The 20,591-nt window shown below is 40.7% G+C and overlaps 1 protein-coding gene across 8 annotated transcripts in view; it reads right to left on the bottom strand.

Annotated features, from left to right (window-relative positions):
- Positions 1-20,333, bottom strand: part of PIP5K1A (phosphatidylinositol-4-phosphate 5-kinase, type I, alpha) — a 38,344-nt gene extending 18,011 nt beyond the window's left edge. For 2 of the 8 annotated variants that reach the window (XM_014528632.1, XM_014528634.1), the window contains exons 1-4: positions 19,808-20,332; positions 9,478-9,516; positions 2,746-2,777; positions 517-597 (exon numbers count right to left, since the gene is read on the bottom strand). In XM_014528632.1, coding sequence (XP_014384118.1) covers positions 517-597; positions 2,746-2,777; positions 9,478-9,516; positions 19,808-19,886 — 231 coding nt within the window. In that variant the 5' untranslated portion in view covers positions 19,887-20,332. Of the gene's footprint in view, positions 1-516; positions 598-2,745; positions 2,778-9,477; positions 9,517-19,015; positions 19,167-19,807 lie in introns of those variants that run through there. The other 6 variants (XM_014528629.1, XM_014528633.1, XM_005880588.2 and 3 more) reach the window with 5 other exon arrangements.
- Positions 20,334-20,591: the final 258 nt, after the last annotated feature.

The following is a 20,591-nucleotide window of genomic DNA, read 5'->3' as shown; positions in this document are numbered from 1 at the left end:
CTCAGTGGTTGAGCTTCCACCTATGAACCAGGAGGTCATTGTCAGGGCACATGCCCCAGTTGTGGGCTCCATCCTCAGTGTAGGGTGTATAGAAGGCAGCCAATCAATGATTCTCTCTCATCAGTGATACTTTTATCTCTCCCTCCCTCTCCCTTCCTCTCTGAAATCAGTAAAAATATTTTTTTAAAAAAGAGAAACATGGTTCCCTGAAGCAAGGGAAGAATGACATTCAGGGCTTGAAAATTGTTTATACCTAACAGGGAAGTCCAGTTTCTTCAGCTCAGCGAAATAGCAACCACCATCAGATTTGTCCATGAACAACATTCTCATTTAGTCATACACATACAGATAAACGATATCTCACTTCACCCTTTGTGAAGTAAACGCTAAAGTCCAAGTTGTATAATAGCTATTGTGCAAAGGCTTAGGATATCAAGAAATGGGAGAGAATAAGGAGAATATCAAGGGGACAGGACTACCCCTTCCTGAAGATGAAAGGGTTCCACCCAGACACACCTTTTTATATGTCGTCTCTCCTGAGGAATCAACACCTCTGTGGCCTATTTTCTTGATGGACATGCCAGGGGCATAAGGCACCTAGAAAAAGAGTCAAGATTAATATATAATTCCCACGTAATACACCAAACAGCTACCATGACGACAAACCAAAACATTCAACATACCCTTTTTAGGTTATGAACATTTATAAAATCTTCAGAAGACCCACCCTATGCAAACACACAGCTACAGTGCTGCTTCCCAGTGAATTAACTGGCTGAAAGAACACAGAAGAAAACCCGAGGGATGCATATTTCACCTTTGGTCCTCAGAATGACAACACAGAAAGTAAAAATGAGTATAATTAAAGAAAAGTGGAAACAGGAGAAGTTCAAAAAAGCAAGACAGGTTACAAGTAAGTTCCACAGTTCCCCTCTTTTTTTCACCAGCTTCCTTTCAGAAATTACTACCTCTCTAATCTGAATACCAACTGCTCAAACTGAATTTACCATGAGAAATTATCTTGCCACTGGCAAATGCAAGTACTGCGAGGCCAGGAATGAAAAGGCTGAGGCAGTAAGATGACTCCTCTGAGATAGTGTATGGGCCTCAGTGCCTTGAAGAGATTCCTGAGAACATAATATGCCTTTGTTTTCTACCCATATATCAGCCCCTGAAATAAGGAAGAGGTAAAACCAGTAGAGCAGAGCCTAGAAGGCTATTCCCCACAGCCAAAATGCCAGCACAACAGACAGGAAGGTATTCTTCATGATGTCAATGCTAATTAAGTTAACAAGCCAGAAGGCAAGAAGGCTAGTGAAAATAGGATGTCACGATCTTAGGACTTGATATTCAAGTTCTACTTCTTGCTAAGGCTCTTAGTGCTAGAAAACCATCTATATATAACCTCACAGTTCTTAGAACAGTGGTTCTCAACCTTCCTAATGCCACAACCCTTTAATAGAGTTCCTCATGTTGTGGTGACCCCCAATTTCATTGTTACAAATTGAACATAATTAAAGCATAGTGATTAATCACAAAAACAATATGTAATTATATATGTGTTTTCCGATAGTCTTAGGCGACCCCTGTGAAAGGGTCGTTCGACCCCCAAAGGGATCGCGACCCACAGGTTGCCAGGACAAAAGGAGCCACATTCTGAAGCCTCGTCATACAACCCAGGAGAGAGGCAAGAAGAGGGCTGAGAAGCAAGTTAAGCAAATGGAAAACATTCTGCACAGAAAAAACAAAAGTAGGAAATTTAGCTTCTGTATGGTTAAACGAAGATATTCAAATTCACTGAAGCTGTGCAACCAGAGGCAGTTAACAGCAAAAAAAAGAGAGTAGGTTTTAGTGTTGGATAGTCTGGGTCTGAATCCTACACTTATCAATCCCACTTATTAACTATGTGACTTTGGGCAAGTTACAGAACCTCTAATCCTCACTTTCCTCATCTGTAAGACATGAATTACAGTACTTCCCTCATAGGAGTTGTTTGCAAGATTACAGGTCACTTAGGTACATTATTTATTCTTTGGTACATTAAAAATGTATTAAATTGCCCAGCTGATGTGGCTCAGAGGTACTGCATCGACCCATGCACCAGGAGGTTACCGGACAGAGCACATGCCCAGGTTGCAGGCTTGATCCCCAGGAGAGGGCATATAGGAGGCAGCCGATCAATGATTCCCTCTCATCATTGATATTTCTATCTCTCCCTCTCCCTTCCTCTCTGAAATCAAGTATACCTGTGTGTGTGTGTGTATATAAAAAAGTATATATATATATAAAAGAATCAACCAATGAATGCATAAATAAGTAGAACAACAAATTGATGTTTCTCTCTCTCCCCCTTCCTCTCTCTTTACAATTTATAAAAAATTAAAATAAATAAACTGCAACAAAAGTAGAGTTGCATAATTTCTAGCTCACCAAACAGATATAAGAACTCTGTCTTGCCGAAACCGGTTTGGCTCAGTGGATAGAGCGTCGGCCTGCGGACTGAAAGGTCCCAGGTTCGAGTCCAGTCAAGGGCATGTACCTTGGTTGCGGGCACATCCCCAGTAGGAGATGTGCAGGAAGCAGCTGAGTCGATGTTTCTCTCTCATCGATGTTTCTAACTTTCTATCTCTCTCCCTTCCTCTCTGTAAAAAAAATCAATAAAAAAATATATATTAAAAAAAAAAAAAGATGTCAGAACCAGGTATCCTTCTGGTTTTAGAACCAATGTATCAATAAGAAACTTACCTCAGATGCCATGGCTCTCTTGTTTCCAGAAGCTGTTAAAAAAAAATAAACAAAACACAATTATAAGTGTGTACACACACCCACTCAGATATCTCTATCCTGCACACTGAAACAATCCGTCTGAATCAAATTAAACCTAACAATGAGCTCCAGCCTCTCGCTCTGTGATACCATTTGGACAGAGATTTTAAAAGTCCCTTCCTTGTTCTCCCTAATATTCATAGAGCCCTTGAGTACATTCCATTCCTGTTCTAGTCCCTTTTCTTACTCAAGTGTTCATATTTTCTCTGGGAAATAGACCTGTTCTTGATACATCAGAGTCAGAGGGTCTCATTTGATACCATGGCTGAAAGAGAAAGGGCATAAGAGACCCAAAACTAATTGGAAAGTCTGGGGCTTGATTAATATTTTTTTCCTGTAGAACTAAAAGGGTGAGAATTTTTAGAGCATATCTATGGTGATTTACTTCTCTTTAATTATTTCAGCTCTTCAGAAAGAGCTGATCTGTGAAGAAGAAAGAGGCTAAGGATGAGAAAATGCAAAATCGAAATAACGAAAAAGCATTCAGTGCAAGCAGAAACTGATTCTGCATCCCTACAGCCTCATCTTCATTTCTGCTGTAAACTCAACAGGAATTAGTTGGCATTTACTTACTAAAGTTTTACTGACTATTTAATCAGTGCAGGCATGTGTGCAGTTAAATCTCATTATTATTTATGACTTTTATCCATTTAATTTTAGAAAAGATTTCAAGAATAAGTATGTTCAGAAAGTGACAAAAGATTATCTATAGAAAAATGTATTCTGATTAAGTCAATTCGTCAGGGGTTGCCATCCCCATAACCTTCATCCATGATCACATCAGAGATACATCATCACTCAGGAAGGCAAACCTTCCTTCCCATTTCATATTGGAGAATGGTGGTCTTTGTCTTCATAGATTACTGATTATCACATCAATCTAGCTCTGAATTCAAAAGGAATAAAGATTAGCCATATTAAAGAAAATTAAAAAGAGGAGTCCAAATGGGATGAATCTTCAATAACATAATACCTGAGTAGGAAGACCCTAGTTTCAGTCCATATATAAAGATTAATGTTGAGGCAGCAACAGGGACACATGGGATCGAGGATAATCAGGTAAAGCCCTAATTATAATTGTTTAAGACAAATGGTCAAGCGCCTTGAGAATTTCAGAATATAGCTGGGCTCAGAGAGGTTAGAACAGCTCCTAGTAGCATAGACCAAGTATTTCTGGTACAATAAGCAGAGCAGCAAAATTTCCTTCCTCATGGTGAGTCAGAGTGGCAAAAAATGAAGAGCACGATAGTTTTCATTTCTCTTCCAAAAAAGGAGGCAAGGGAACTGTCACTTAGCTGTTAGGAGACATACTGCATAAAATAACCCCCCAAAAATGGGAGGAAAAAACATCAGTGCCCAATAATCTACATCTTTTGTAGGATGCTTCATTTTCAATAATGCTGACTTCAGCTGGGTGAAAGATTAGGCAAATTAGGGCTGGAACCCTAAGCAAAAGCCAGGACGACTCAGATTTATAATTAAAACTCTACTGACTTACTACAAAATTTAAGGTGTCTGCCAACAAAAACAATAGTCAAAGTTTTTATATATTACAACCTTTTAGCCAAGAGCAAGTCAACATGCTGAACTATTAAAAAATTCGAAGACCTGGGTTCAAACCCTTGTTATATCAGGCAAATTGTTCTCTATGTTTAACTAAAAGAAAAGAAACTTAAATTAGGTTATATAAAGATTAGATAAGGTAAATTCAAAGTACTTTATGGACTATGAAGTGCTAAACAAATATGTTGCCAGATGTGATTTCTAATGCAAGAGCAAAGTTGAGTCCACAGTAAGGTTTAATGTTCAATTACCTAGAACATCATAAAATGTTAATTAGCATTTCAAAGTACTTGGCTCCTCCCAACTCCCCCCCATCCCAACATACCCTCCTGAAAGAACACACACATAACTATGGAATCAGTGATTCTCAATGAGGAAATCGGTATACTTTCAGTTGTGAAGACAAACACTGATTCTGGACTCCTTGATCGGTACCTGGCCGACCCACTTTTCCCCCCAAGGAAGGGGTTTGGAAGGGATCTGGAAGAACCAAGAAAAGCCAATATCTAGTCCTAGTTTGACAGTCTCACCTACAAAATATGCAAGGAGTAATTGGACAAGTTAAATAATGGAGGGGGGAAAGCAGATAAATGATTTCAAGGCAGGGTCTAAGTTTGGGGCTTTCTAACTTCCAAAAGTTCTACTTTGCTAACTTTCCTGGTTTTATGACACAAACATATAGCTCTAGGGCTGCTAACTCTTGCAAAGTATGCAGAACGAGGGTGGGAGAACTTCACTCAATGGAATTTTGGTGCCAACTACTTAGCTATCTCTAACTGCAAAGCTGGGATTAACCCAAGTACACTAGAACTGAAGCAGTTAGAAAGATATTGGGGTTTAAAAAATAATAGAATAAATAATAGGGAGGAGAAGAATCAGGACCCAAGACTCATTCTCTTTCTTGCCTTAAGTTTTGCCCCTTGGGCACAGATCAGAGCTCTAACCTACCAAAGATGAATGGAAGGAAAGAGAAAAATGCTTAGAGAATTTTGCCAGTGTTGGTAAAACACCCAGTGCGGTTCAGAAACCCAATGAAGAGCAGAGTGACATTTCAGGAAACCAGGTACCATCCGCTAAGGATTGACCAAATAGCCCAAAGCTCTGCCAATGAGAAATTGTCCACTGAGGAAGTACATGAGACTAAAGAGTCACCAGCACTGTACCTGTTCACCTCATAATCAAGCTCTCTTCTTTACGTGCAGTGAAAGAAAGGGGGGGCGGGGGAGCCGGGGAGGGAAGGGGATTTTGAGAAGTGGGGGCGGGGGGGAAAGAGAAAGAGGTAAAAGACCAACTCAGCATGGCAGTAACCGGCTTGGTAATAATGCCAGCCAACCACTGAGATTCATCCCTATGAATAACACTAAAATATTATTCAAAAGAAAGTTTGTTTTCTAGCATCTCTGTGGAAAATACTTTCTGATAAGGATATAGCACCACTTTATAATCCCTATCCATGATCCATATATATCATCCTCTTTTTGGGTAGGGAAATTGAATGGAGAGTAGAATTCCAATGTTGAAATTAACTTTTTCTCAAAGAAAAACTTTTTTCCTGAGTAATTTTGGAACCTGCTTCTCCCCTTCTAAGTCAAAACTCTGGAGGACTATTATCAATATGGCTACATTATCATTAGCTCACTCTAGGAAATGTGGCATGTGCTGTAAGAAAGAAAGAGAGCACATTACCCAACAGTGGGTTATAGAAGCTGACAGCTTAGCTATAAAAGCTATCGAGAAGGTTCTACACTAGCTTCTCCTCGTTGGCTTAATTTTAACACATCTCAGCACAGCTCGATGCAAAATTATTTCTGCTCCTCTCCATTCACTTATTCAACAACTACTTATTGGTCACCTGTTATATGTCAGGAATTATGCTAGGTACTCTTGGAAGTTATGTTCCTGACCTGGAGGAGCTCATAATATTTCTACCTTTTCTCCATCACTTGGGCATCTCCATATTATCCTACTTCACCTTAATGGTGACTATAAGACTACAATGAAATGCTGACACATTTTTAGAAAGGCTATTTCTCTCCACTGACCAAACAATGTATATTTTTATAGCACTTTAAAAGTTTACAGACATATATCTTGTTTGGCCCTCAAAATAATACAACAGGATGTGGGAATTGTTTTTAGTTAAGAGCTTAAGAGAGGTATCCATCAAATATAATGTGTAAAAGTTGTTTGGATGATGTTTAGAAAATAAGCTACAGATTTCTGATACAGAGGCCCTGAGAGGAGAAATAACCTTTTTTTAATTTTGAAGATGTGACACTGCTACCATGGTAATATTACAACTCCCTCTCCCCTCAAAATAGATTCCTTATCTGTAGAGATACATTCTGAACTATTTATGGCTGAAATCACATGAAGACTGAGTTCGCTTTAAAAAAAAATCCCAGGGAGTGGAGGTGGAAGACTGGAGAATAATAGATGCAAATTTGGCAAAATGTTGCTGTTGAAGCTAGCTGATGGGTAATGGTGGTTCATCACACTATTCTCTATACGTTGTGTATGTCTGAAAAAATTTACAATTAAAAGTTTAGTGAAAAAATACCATAGATGAAAAGAAAGCAAGTCTAGATAATCAAGCTTCTTCATCTGAGCTGGCTTCTTTCTGAGAGGTTTTCTCTAGTAAAAGTAAGCATCAAGGATGAAGCACTAACAGAAATTGTTTTTTTATTTTACAGAATTCCCAATTCATGTCCATAGTTTATTTCCTTCATGACTATGAGACTCCTCCTTATTAACAGGCCCTGGACCAAGAAGCACTGTAAACAACTAGCTAATGTTGCTCTACTGGAAGCAAAAAAATAAAGCCATGACAAACAGGCTTCATCAGAAATAATAATGGTTCAAGTAACTTATTTTTGAGTGGGTCAATAGATGATATAGAGCTAATCATAGTAATTTCAAGCCCTACTTCCTCTACAGAAAGAAGAAAATGAAAAAGACCTAAAGAACCATTTTTTGGGATTTATTTTTTTTTAACTCTAGCCTGGGTATGTTCAGTCTGGCTAAAATCTATAACTGTTAATGAAAGTTGATTTTTAAATAGGATAAGTTGAGAACTTAGCTTTTCAGCCCTCAAGTGAAGCTACTGTACACTTTCAAGCTAACACATCAATAACCATTTATATTAAGAAAAAAATCATTCAGAAAGGGCCTTTATGATTTTTAGTCTAATTTTTTTTTAATAAAAGCAGAGCATAAGGATGTGCTCAAAATCAGAGAGCAAAGCTGGTGACCAGGCCAGAATTGGAATCCATATTCCTAACCCCCATCAACTCTCTTTTTCCTAAACATCTTTTTGTTTTCATTTCCTGGTGATCTTGAGTCTAGGAGGGACAAGAAAGCACCTAGAGAACTAGAACACTCTAACAAACACATCTCGAAACTGCTAATGGACAAGATGAACATATATTTTCTTCCCTGGAGGTACCCCCTTCCCTTGGGACAAGAAAATGTATTTTTCACATTCCCTGATAGAGGATTAAGAGCAGAGTCCTCCTCCTTCAGTTCTTCTCAAGTAGGTTAACAATAACAACACTGTTCTTCTGGTAACAGTCATAATGTCACCAGCAAAAATAGGTCTCACTTCTCTTAGTGAGATTATCCTTGTTCTGAACCACACAATGCCAGTGTCTAGGAACAAATCTGTCTTTCAAGTCTGATACTTGAAAGAGCAGCGTCACAGACATTAAGGTCCTCACTAAGTAGCAGGAAGTATGTCTTTGCAGTAAGACCACAACAACTTTGATAGAGGGGGAAGCTCCTTTTATTTCAGACTAGTTTTCCTCTTGGTGCATGAGGGACCTTGACTTGCTCTGATTAAAAGCATTCAGCTTATGATTACTGAATCTGCAATGGATAAAAAGAGGGCATCTGATAGGCAAACTCTTTTGTTTGTTTAGTTTCAGGGATCTTGGGAATTTTACTGTAGAATCAGTTACCAATCCTTGGCATGAATTCACATTAAAACTTAAAAAATATTTTCTGAAAGAATGATTAATAACTCCACATATTATGCAACAGGTCAGAATTTTGTTGCTTTTTTAAGGAGAGTTAAAGTCAGAAGGAGAAGTTCCCTTCTGTACTAGTCTCTCCTTCACTAAGGACTACTGGTTCAGTCAGTACTCATTCAACAACAAATATTTAATTTAGTTTAAAGTCAGGTTAGTTTGCACACAGACTTTCAAATTAGCGAGGAAGCAATTATAGCGTAGTGGGTAGGATTGTGGGCTCTGAAATCTGAACACCTAGGTTTGCTAGGTTTGAATATGAGATCCATTCTTTACTAACTAGGTAACCTTGGACCATTTTATTAAAACTCTCTGGGCCTTGGTTACCCTATCTATAAAGTGGAGAAATAATAACGTACCTCATAGGGCTGTTATGAGAACTAAAATAAGTCATGTATAGCACTTAACATATAATATATACTCTATAAATATAAGCAATTATTATCATTGTGAATTATGAAACCCCATCTACACGATAGGAAGAGTCAGGGGAGAGGTGCAGCAGAGAGGGGAAAGAAAAAGAATTGAGAGACTCATTTACTGCCCAGCCGGTGTGGCTCAGTGGTTGAGCGTCGACCTATGAACCAGGAGGTCACAGTTCGATTCCCAGTAGGGGCGGAGTTGCGGGCTTGATCCCGTGTGGGGCGTGCAGAAGGCAGCCAATCAATGATTCTCTCTCATGACTGGTGTTTCTATCTATCTCTATCTCTCCCCCTTCCTCTCTAAAATCAATAAAAAAAATTTTTTTTAAAGAAAAAAAAAGAGACTCATTTACTAAAACAAAAGGACATGAAGTTATGGGAAGATTTTGAAGGAGACAAAAAGTTAGGGAGTTGACTGATTCATATTATACCGTGAAACTGTGAGAAATATATTTCTCTGTTAAGAGCATCTTTTTTTGGAGAGGGCAAGTAAATTATGTTTAATAAGAAATCCACAGCCTTCTCAGAAGAAGACCATGCACACTACCACTACAAACAATCTGCAACTGTTATGGGAAGAGCCGCTGGCTGCTAGTTACTGCGGAGCTCATGCTTCTTCAGCACAGACACATCAGATCTACCTCTCTCACTCTTGACCCCACAGCACAGACAGCTGAAACCTAAATGAGGAAAAACAGAAAGTTATCACTTATTTCTAGGATTGTACTTACTTACAGCAGAATAAGCATATCTTTCTGAAAACTCTAAAGTTTAAAATTATGAACAGGATCTGGCCTGATCCCCAACACGATACTGTGAAATGTGAGATGATTTTTTTGTAGTTCTAAGTACTGGTAAATGTCCAAAAAACAAGAGAAAAAGAAGTTCTGGCAAAAAAAAAATTCCAAGAGTAGTCACAAAACTTGTAACCCAAATAATTTCTCTCTGGAGTGATTTCAGATTGGCAACGAATTTTCAGGTATAAAAAGTCTTTTGCACCCTGACCGGTTTGGCTCAGAGGATAGAGCGTCGGCCTGCGGACTGAAAGGTCCCAGGTTCGATTCCGGCTAGGGGCATGTACCTTGGTTGCGGGCACATCCCCATTGGGGGGTGTGCAGGAGGCAGCTGATCGATGTTTCTCTCTCATCGATGTTTCTAACTCTCTATCCCTCTCCCATCCTCTCTGTGAAAAATCAATAAAATATATTTAAAAAAAAAAAAGTCTTTTGCATGCAGGCTTCTGATCTTTTAAGAAAGAATAGTAGCCCTGGCTGTTTTGCTCACTGGTTGGAGCATCAACCCTCCAACCAAAGGGTCACAGGTTCAAGTCCCAGTCAAGGGCACGTACCTCATTGCAGGTTCCGCAGCCCTGGTAGGGGTACCTGCGGGAGGCAACCAATCGATGTGTCTCTCTCACTTTGATGTCTCTCTCTCTTTCTCTCTTTCCCTCCCTCCTTCCCTCCCACCTCCTTTCCACTTTCTCTAGAAATCAATGGAAAAAGTATCCTCTGGTGAAACAACAACAAAAGAATATGCATACATTTTACTTGAGGATCTTCCTTTTATTCTTAGAGGGCAATCTGGCAATATCTAGGCAAATAGTCTTAAAAACAAAAATGTATAAATTGACCTAGATGTGGGAATTTATCCTAAGGAAACAATCAAGTGGACAAAGATGGATATACAAAGATATCTAATGCAGCACTGTATATAATAACTATAACTGGAAAGATACCATAATTGGAAAGACTCTAAATGAACAACAGGGGATTGGTGATATAAATTATGGTGAAATCATAAAATGGAATAGTATATAACCATTATTTTATTGTATACTTATAGATAGGATGTCACAGTAGGTTGTTGGAAAAGGTAAAAAAAATTATATAGTACCATATTTTGAAAACATACTTATCTAAAAATTCACATGTACTTACATACATAAAAAAGGTCCAGAAGAGCATAGATCAAAATGTTAAAATATGACTATCTTGGATAGTGGGGTTAGGTTAATTTGTAAATTTAAATTTTCTCATCTATATAAATTTTCTATATAGGTGGCTTTATTATAATTCTCTTTACTTCATAACCCATTTTTCCCAGTAAATCACAACTCACCAGTCCCACACATACTCACATCACTCCCTGCCCAACACATTAACTCAAGCTCATTACAATTACATTATGCTGCTGCAGAGACAGACTAGAAGGAAAAGATGAAGAGAAAATACCTCAAATGCTGCTAACAATCCCAAGCTACAAATAAGCATGACTTCTTTAAAAAAAAAAATGTTTTCTTTAAAAGGACAATAAACGTTTTAGAAAAAAATAAAATAAAATATATTTTTTAAGATATATTTTATTGATTTTTTACAGAGAGGAAGGGAGAGGGTTAGGGAGTTAGAAACATTGATGTGAGAGAAACATCGATCAGCTGCCTCCTGCACACTCCCCACTGGGGATGTGACCGCAACCAAGGTACATGCCCTTGACCAGAATCGAACCTGGGACCCTTGAGTCTGCAGGCTGACGCTCTATCCACTGAGCCAAACTGGTTAGGGCAAATTTTTTTCTTCTTAAAAGCATGACTCCTAGCCCTGGCCGGTATAGCTCAGGTGGTTGCAGCATCCTCCATACACTGAAAGGTTGCAGGTTTGACTCCTGGTCAGGGCACATACCTAGGTTGCGGGTTTGATCCCCAGTTGGGAAGCATATGGGAGGCAACTGACTGATGTTTGATGTTTCTCTCCCTCTCTCTTTCTACCCCCTCCCTCCCTCTCTCCCTTTTCTCCCCTCTCTAACGATCAATGAACATATCCTTGGGTGAGGATTTTTTAAAAAGCATGACTCCTATATACTCACTTTCTCCACTACATATTACTTTGAGATGCCTATTCAACCTGAAACAAACCCGTATCAGCATATATGAGGCTCCTTCTGAAGTTTATTTTTTATATCCTTCAGAATATCATTTCTCCTATAAAACAGGGATACCTGATTTCAGCACATCTCCTGGATGACAAGACTTGAAAAATATCAAAGATCTAGCCTCTAAATTATGAAAATAAGCTGGGAAATCTTTACTGTTACTAAAATAATTTCAAAACAGCTGGACCAGTCAAGTGCCAAAGTGGAAACCAATAATTCTTGCTAAAATACAGAGGTGAATCATCACATCACGTCAGAATATTTTTCTGAGTAACCCTGGACTAGACTTAAGGAAACACTCCACGTTGGTCCTTGGCCTAACCCTAAATTGTGTTTATGGTGAAAAGGTACTGTAGGGCCTAGTTTCTAGTCACTAGTTAAAACATCACTGTGGCTCTCCATAAATTTGCTTGCTACTACTAAACCACCGGATACTAAGATCCAAAATGTAGAGGAAGAGAAAAACCATCAATATGATTCTGCAAAATGTGAAAAAGGCAAACTTCAGAGGGAAGAATGAGTGGGGAATGAGAGATCATTGACACAAAGGTATTTTCAGATAGGAAACAGCTCCAAAAAGAGAGCTACCACCCGGTGTGTGGAACAAAACAGAGTTGGCCTTAATCCCAGAGCCTCTCCCAGCACTTTCAGAGCAGAAACATCCCCGTCGGAGATGAGATGACATCATCCCCAGATGAGAAACGAAGAGGCAGCATGTGAGTGACTTCAGTGTTTGAAGTACACATATAATTTGGGGACACTATAGGCTGGCCGGATGTGCATTCCTCAGACAACTGGAATTGTGCCTGAACAGGTCATAGAGAAGCAGTCCCAGACACCCAACTCAATGACCTACCAATACTACTACAGAAATATGTGAATAATTTCTACATAGAGCACAAAGAGACAAGCAGGCTTTTCAGAAGCAAAATGTTAACTCTTAGGGGATGTCTTGGTTGATAAGATTGAGAGATACACACACACAATCAGCCAACTTGTCTGCTGGACTATCTGAAGCAATCTCTCTGGTCCTCTTAACTTGAAATACTGCAAGCCATTTATACTACTGTATAGTCTAGCAAGTGGGAGACACAATGTATTCTCCAAATGAAAATACTCAGAAATTGTCTAAAACAGTGGTTCTCAACCTTCCTAATGCCGCGACCCTTTAATACAGTTCCTCATGTTGTGGTGACCCCCAACCATAAAATTATTTTCGTTGCTACTTCATAACTGTAATGTTGCTATTGTTATGAATTGTAATGTAAATATCTGATATGCAGGATGGTCTTAGGCGACCCCTGTGAAAGGGTCGTTCGACTGCCAAAGGGGTCGCAACCCACAGGTTGAGAACCGCTGCTTTAGCCTAATCAACATCACTGCACCTTTGGGGCAGTGTTTATTCTGGATTAATTCCATATTGCCCTGGCCAGTGTGGCTCAGTATTTACAGCATTGGTCTGCACACCGCAGGCTCGAGAAGGATCAAGTATTTGATCCCTGCCTGGGCAGGGCTTAGTGGTTGAGTGTCAACCTATGATACAGGAGGTCACGGTTCGATTCCCGATCAGGGCACATGCCCGGGTTGAGCGCTTGATCCCCAATGTGGGGTGTGCAGGAGGCAGCTGATCAATGATTTTCTCTCATCATTGATGTTTCTATCTCTCCTTCTCCCCTTCCTCTCTGAAATCAGTAACAATATATTTTTTAAAAAGTAAAAAATATCCTCAGGTGAGGATTAACAACAAAAAAAGAAAAATATAAGGCAAATAATAACGTATTGAACTATTTACTAGGAACCTGCCTTCCTCTCTTTTTGCCAAAATCTTCCTCAGATTCCAGCAATAAGGAGACTTTCTAAGAATCAGATGTTTATCAATTAATACATATTGTATACAGTCATTACAAATGAACAAAGCGAAATTTCACAGAAGAAAAATGATTGAAGAAAAAGTTTAAAAATATGGAGGGGCTGAGAAAGTAAGTTCACTTCACCAGAAAACAGTTAAAGAAACAATAAGGCCCTAGCCAGTTCGGCTCAGTGGATAGAGTGTCGGCCTGTGGACTGAAGGGTCCCAGGTTCAATTCAGTCAAGGGCACATGCCCAGGTTGCGGGCTCGATCCCCAGTGTGGGGCATGCAGGAGGCAGCTGATCCATGATTCTCTCTCAAAAAATTGATGTTTCTCTCTCTCTCCCCCTTCTCCTTTCCTCTCTGAAATCAATAAAAATATATTTAAAAAAAAGAAAACAGTAAGAAGCTCATAAGAGATATGAACACATATGTAGAAACTAAACAATGCTCTCTTTTCATAGTAAAGAGTGGAGAAGTGAAGTGCAATAGGGGAAATGGGCTAGGAAGGGGTTTTCTTTAGGAAACACCATCAGTCAACACTCTGAGACTGAATGTTTCGCTGATGTTTGGAACAGAGAGAAACAGAGATTCCTCTGCCAGGCTATCAGAAAATAGCATACTTCCTGAAGTATACTTTTATCCTTGATCAAGAAAATATGTCCAGTAAAAAGAAGAGAAAAGAGAATGACAACTTTGGTCTTGTTGCTTTCTTTATGTCAAGTAAGAATATCCCCAAATCTTAGGAAATACAAAGCTTAAATGATAAAATAACCACCTTCCTTCTCTCCAGTTCTGTCTTTGACCTAATGTTATCTCTGTTGTTCACTTCACAGGCTATAGCTTCCATTATCAAAGGAAAACAGGCTTTATGTAATAGCTAGTAGCTAGCACATATCTAAGCAAAGTTATTAATCAGAAGGGTTTTATATCAACCCAGAACAGCACACAGAAAGTAACAAGCAAACATACTATTTTGATATTCAAAAGTTTAAGCAACCATGGCAGAAATAAATAACTGATCAAAAGCAATGACATTCCGCCCTGGCCACGTGACTCATCTGTGTACCATACACCAAAAGGTTGCAGGTTCAATTCCTGCGTCAGGGCACATGCTGAGGTTGCAGGCTAAATCCTCCACCCAGGTCTCTGGCCCAGTCGGGGTACATGGGGGAGGCAACATCTCACATCAATGTTTCTCTCTCTCTCTCTCTCTTACTCCCTCCTCTCTAAAAATCAATATGTTCTTGGGTGAGGACACAAAAAAAAAAAAAAAAAAAAAAGACACAAAACAATGACATTCTGATATCAGAATCTATCAAGGGGACAAAAGAAAAAAGGAGGGCATAGGGTGGTCAAAACCCCCTAAAAAGCAAGCAAACAGAAAAATCTCTTCCTCCTTATAAAATATCAACCGAATAGAACTTAGAGATATTCTGACTACATGACAGTCTGTTCTATCTTTACATTCCCAAATTTCCGTTTACTCACTCCTGTAAACTGGTTTAAGTTGCATTACTTTTCACCAGTATAGAAGAAATGAAGGGAAAGGGATCAGCCTACAAAGAGCTTAACACTGTATACAAAGAAAACAGACAAAAAACCCTCAACAAAAATCCCTACCATCTGGAGTTATCAGATTACAGCATAATTTACTGGTGGGGCCCTGCTTAGGAAGAACAAACTCACCAGAACCAAGGTCCTAGGCAAAAATGCTTCAATCCTGCCTGACCGGTTTGGCTCAGTGGATAGAGCATCGGCCTGCGGACTCAAAAGGGCCCAGGTTCGATTCCGGTCAAGGGCATGTACCTTGGTTGCAGGCACATTCCCAATGGGGAGTGTGCAGGAGGCAGCTGATCGATGTTTCTCTCTCATCGATGTTTCTAACTCTGTCCCTTTCCTGTCCTCTGTAAAAAATCAATAAAATATATTTTTAAAAAAAATGCTTCAATCCCGTGTCCTCTGAGGTTTCCCTCAGTAGTTAAGAAAAAGTCAGGAAAGAAGCTGTAAAGTTATCTCCAAATCATTGTGCTTATGATAAAATCATAAGGATGATAATTTCAGAAATGTTCTGGTGTGAATCAAAAGGAATTAGAAGTTCATGATCTTCTAAGGTTTCAAGTTATTTTTCTTGGAGAGTCACGTGATTTTATCACACAGCTCTTATTTCAGGGGTGCTGTGTACACCTTAGCATTCTAACTTTACTTTCTAACTCCTCCACTGACTTCAAATCAATTCTCAAAAACAGAAATACTTTACTGCCTTCATGGCGGTAAAAAGGGGACTCAGTGGCTGAATTTCAAGTTTTTGATGGACTGGTCAAATTAGATGGTCACACTGTCAACAGCACTTTATCAGGGCTGATTTTATTTTTTAAGTGGTGCCACCACCGTCCAAATGAGTATGGGGACAAAGGAAGAGAAGGAATAAATTTCTTTTACTCTCCAAACAGCTGACACTAGATGGCAAACGGCATCACCTTTTATTAACAATCAAAGTTTAAGAGCAAGAATACGCTGATGGCTACTGCAAGCTGATATTCATTTATAACTGCTTCCCCCAAAATCCAAACATGGTAATTACACCAATGGGAAAAGATGTCAAACATCACCCAGAGCATATGGTTTGCTCTACCCTTGGCATTTTACTTGTCTGCATAAAAGACCAGCTCTGACTTAATGGCAAAATAATCAAGACAGGGGTTAATACTGGCAGGGAACAACTGTTTTAAATCACCTGTCCTTCCTAATTTGAATGCCATCAGATTTTGAGCCTCCAACGGTTATGAGTGGCTTATTTAAAACATCATTCTGCCCTGAATCCTGACATTCTTATTTTGTATCCATTTTCAACATTGCCAGGCAATCTTACTTTTAGTTTTAGAATTCAGAATTTCACCAAAATTTAAGTGAATTCAGCTAAGCATCTAGAAAAATAAATTGGTTTTAGGATGTTAACACACACACACACACACACACACACACATCCTTCCTTTGAATTTCCAGCTTTTAACAATTTAGGAAATCATAAACCATCACTTATTCCTGCCAATGTCCTATATTTCTCCAGGTACCATCCAGAACACCACTATCCTCTAATCACAAATAAAACTGATTCTTATAGCCTCTTTTGCATCAGAATCAAACATCCGACCGGTTTGGCTCAGTGGATAGAGAGTTGGCCTGTGGACTGAAGGGTCCCGGGTTCGATTCCAGTCAAGGGCATGTGCCTTGGTTTCGGGCACATCACCAGTAGGGGGTGTGCAGGATCGATGTCTCTCTCTCATTGATGTTTCTGTCTATCCCTCTCCCTTCCTCTCTGTAAAAAAAATCAATAAAATATATTTGCCCTAACCGGTTTGGCTCAGTGGATAGAGGGTCGGCCTGCGGACTCAAGGGTCCCAGGTTCGATTCCAGTCAAGGGCATGTACCTTGGTTGCGGGCACATCCCCAGTGGGGGGCGTGCAGGAGGCGGCTGATCCGTGTTTCTCTCTCATCGATGTTTCTAACTCTCTATCCCTCTCCCTTCCTCTCAGTAGAAAATCAATAGAACATATTTAAAAAAAAAAATCAATAAAATATATTAAAAAAAAAAATCAAACATCCTATACTTTTCAAAAACATATCCTTAAAATGAAATATTGTATTACATTAAATTTGCTAAGCCCAAACCTAAGTGAAAATGCAGATACACAAAAGGCAATGTTGCAGAACAAAAAGTCAACATTGCGAATTTGCACACAATAACCCATAATGTTTTCAAGAATGTTTATGCGCCCTAGCTGGTTTGGCTCAGTGGATAGAGCACCCGCCTGCGGACTGAAGGGTCCCGGGTTCGATTCCAGCCAAGGACACTTGCCCAGATTGCAGGCTCAATCCCCAGTAGAGGACGTGCAAGCAGCCGATCAATGATTCTCTCTCATCATTGATGTTTCTATCTCTCTCTCCCTTCCTCTCTGAAATCAATAAAAATTATTTTAAAAAAAAGAATGTTTATGAACAGAATTTTTCTTAATTTCTTAATCCAACTGTTTCAATATTTGCCAAAGAAGCAGAGAAGGTGGGTGTAAAAAATGAAAATACAAAAAAGGACTCTAAAGTTATTTATTTTGGACATATTTACACCTTGACTTCAGATATCAACATAGTAGTCAAGGTTTTGAAACCTAGTATTTGACTTTCTGGTGAAAGCACAATAGGAAAAAACATTTATACGATCTGAATTACTAACTGCAAGCCTTAGGATCTGGCAAAAAAACATACAAACATATCAAATAGTGACATCTAAAAAAGACAGGACTGCCCTGGCCAGGTAGAGTGCCATCCCGATATGCCAAGGTTGTGGGTTTGATTCGTGGCAGGGTACACACACGAATCAACCAATGACTGTATAAATAAGTGAAACAACAAATTGATGTTTTTCTCTCTTTCTCCCTTCCTCGCTCTCTCTAAAATCAATGACTAAGTAAATAAACAATAAATTAAAAAGACAGGACTATCTGAAGTTGTAGAGATGGAAGAGGAGGAAGATGTATCAGTAAGAGACAAAGAAATACTTCCTTTTACTCCTACATCTGTCCACCTGGCCAATACTTCCCTGAGCTGGAGGCTGAGTCAGATTCTGGAATATAAACACATGGCTTTTAAGATTAACCTGGTTAAAAAAAAATTAACCCAGTTTCTAAAAAAGAAAATACCTGACTTAATAGGTAAGAAGTTTAAGGACCACACATGACCATTCTTCTTTCTTGGATTGAAGGGGGAAAAGAGGTTTTAAATTAAGGGCCTACTATATATATATATATATATATTAAAAAACCTGTCATTTTTACTTTATCCTTCTTCACACTTAGATGCAACATGAGTTGCTTTGGCTCTCTAATGCTTTTACAAGAAAGGCAAAAATTACCTCTCAAGAAACTAAAAATAGATGTACATAAATAAAACTGCAGCTTATGAAGAAGATATTTGTGACCAGTATTAACTCAACTGAGCTGGAATATGAAAGGTGGAACCCTCTACTTAGCCATTTCAAAATGGCAAGAACTCAATCTCAGATCTAAGGAAACGTCAGCAGCGCAAGTAAAGCATCCAACCTCTGGTAGCCCATCCAGTTCAGCGCGGAGGCAACAGTCACTGCGGAACAGCAGACGTTTCTGATGGAAGCTCTAGAGCAGTTTCTGACTCAAGCTCCCCACACACACACACGACACCACCACCCATTTTCCCTCCCACACACCATCTGTAGCTTTTCTCCATCTTCAATAGCTGCTCCCTGCTCTGAGCTACATGCCTGGCTCTCTTCTCCAAGGGCCGCTTTCCTGATGCCACCTAAGCATTCTTCCAGTCCATTTCCTATTATGCAACGTCCCCCCAGCACCCAGAGCCTCCCCCCTCATTACCAACATCACCCCTCTCAGCCTCCACTGCAACTCCAGACGTCATCACTCCACCTTCTCCATCTATTTTTTGGGTATTTTAACCCTAATTTTCCACATTCTTCAGTCTTCTTTCAATACTGCCCATTCCTTCCCGAAGTTGGTCACTCTAGAGCTAGGAGTCATCAAGGGAGGATGTTTGATAAAATGTGTCTGTGCGAGCGCCCGCGGGGGAGGCGGAGGGGAGAGGAGAGGGCGGGGGCACGCAGTGAGAAGGAATGACGCTTTAGGGGGAGTCTCCAGGGAAAAAGACGTTTCCATCAACTCCCACCCCCAACAAAACTCCCAATTCCCTCAACCCCCAGCGATCGGAAGCACCCCATCACTCTTCAATTCCAAGGCTTCTCTTCTACATTTTCAATTAACTCCAGAACCAACTGGGATTCTACCTGCCTCTCACACTAAGTAATTCCTATCTGTAAGGCCTCCATCCACTTTACTTTTCTCTACTCCCTTCGATTTCCCTGCTGTTCCCCTCCTATCCCCACTGTCCACCTCCACCCCTCCTGACCCTACTTCTTTCAAGTCCTCAACTCGGCCTCCTCCAAGACAGACAACGTTTTTGATCGCTCCCCTTTCCTCAGTTAAACCATCTTTTCCTCAGAACCCCCTGCCCACTCGGAAAGCCTATTCAGAACCCTGTTTTCCTTACCGACAACCTCGGACCTCCCCAGCTACAGGTGCCCTCCCAGGTCTCGCTCTTGCTCCCACCGCACGGCCGTCATCAGCCCCCCGTCCACGCCCCGCCCTGATTACCTGAGGACGAGGTGCAGGAAGGACCCCCGGGATCCACGGATGAAAACCCGGCCGCCGACGGCCCAGAGGCCGACGCCATCTTGGCAGCCCCCTCCCCCTCAGTGGCCTCACTCCCTTTCAATCCGGCTCTTCCTCTTCTCCGAGTCGACTCTTCCCGTCTTCACAAAAACTGCGTTCCGACAGCCACCTTCCCGCCCCTCCGAGGCCTTTCTCAGACACGCCGGGCAGGCTCCGGGACCAGCTCAGGGCCGCACCACTTGTCTGGCATGGGGACAATCCACGTCTCGTACCCTCCCTGCAACTTGAACCGCTTTCCGCGGGAGCTGCTTTTCCCTTTCACAAGGGAATAGGCTCCAGCTGGCTGCCGGGACCCCGCGTCCGCACCAAACCACACCTAAAGCAACAAGGGGGCGTGAGGAGTCCCGGCAGAGCGAACGCCCCCTCCCCCTACTCCTAGCCACAGCCTGTTTATCGCCAACCCCACCGTTCCACTCCCGGCAGCCAGCGGAATCCAGGCACTGCGCATGCGCCCAACCTCACGTTCCATCCCACTCAATGGGGGTGGGGAGTAGCCCAGAGAGGAGCAAAGCCAATCGGGAGGCTGTTCCTGGTCACATGATGCAGGTCCCTCACGGCCTAACGAATCCACGCCGGGCCGACACTCCCTATGGTGGCTCGCTGGGGTCAAGTTCGTTCGGCTCTTTTAAAGAACTGGGTTGCGCTGCCTATGCTCATTAGGAGTTGGCTCGACGGGTCCTCTCAGTTTTACAGCTTAGAGAAGAAT

The sequence above is a fragment of the Myotis brandtii genome, unplaced genomic scaffold (genome assembly GCF_000412655.1).
Source record: "Myotis brandtii unplaced genomic scaffold, ASM41265v1 scaffold643, whole genome shotgun sequence".
Classification (NCBI taxonomy): domain Eukaryota; kingdom Metazoa; phylum Chordata; class Mammalia; order Chiroptera; family Vespertilionidae; genus Myotis; species Myotis brandtii.
The sequence above is the reverse complement of the archived record's forward strand: the minus strand, read 5'-3'. Positions and strand labels throughout refer to the sequence as shown.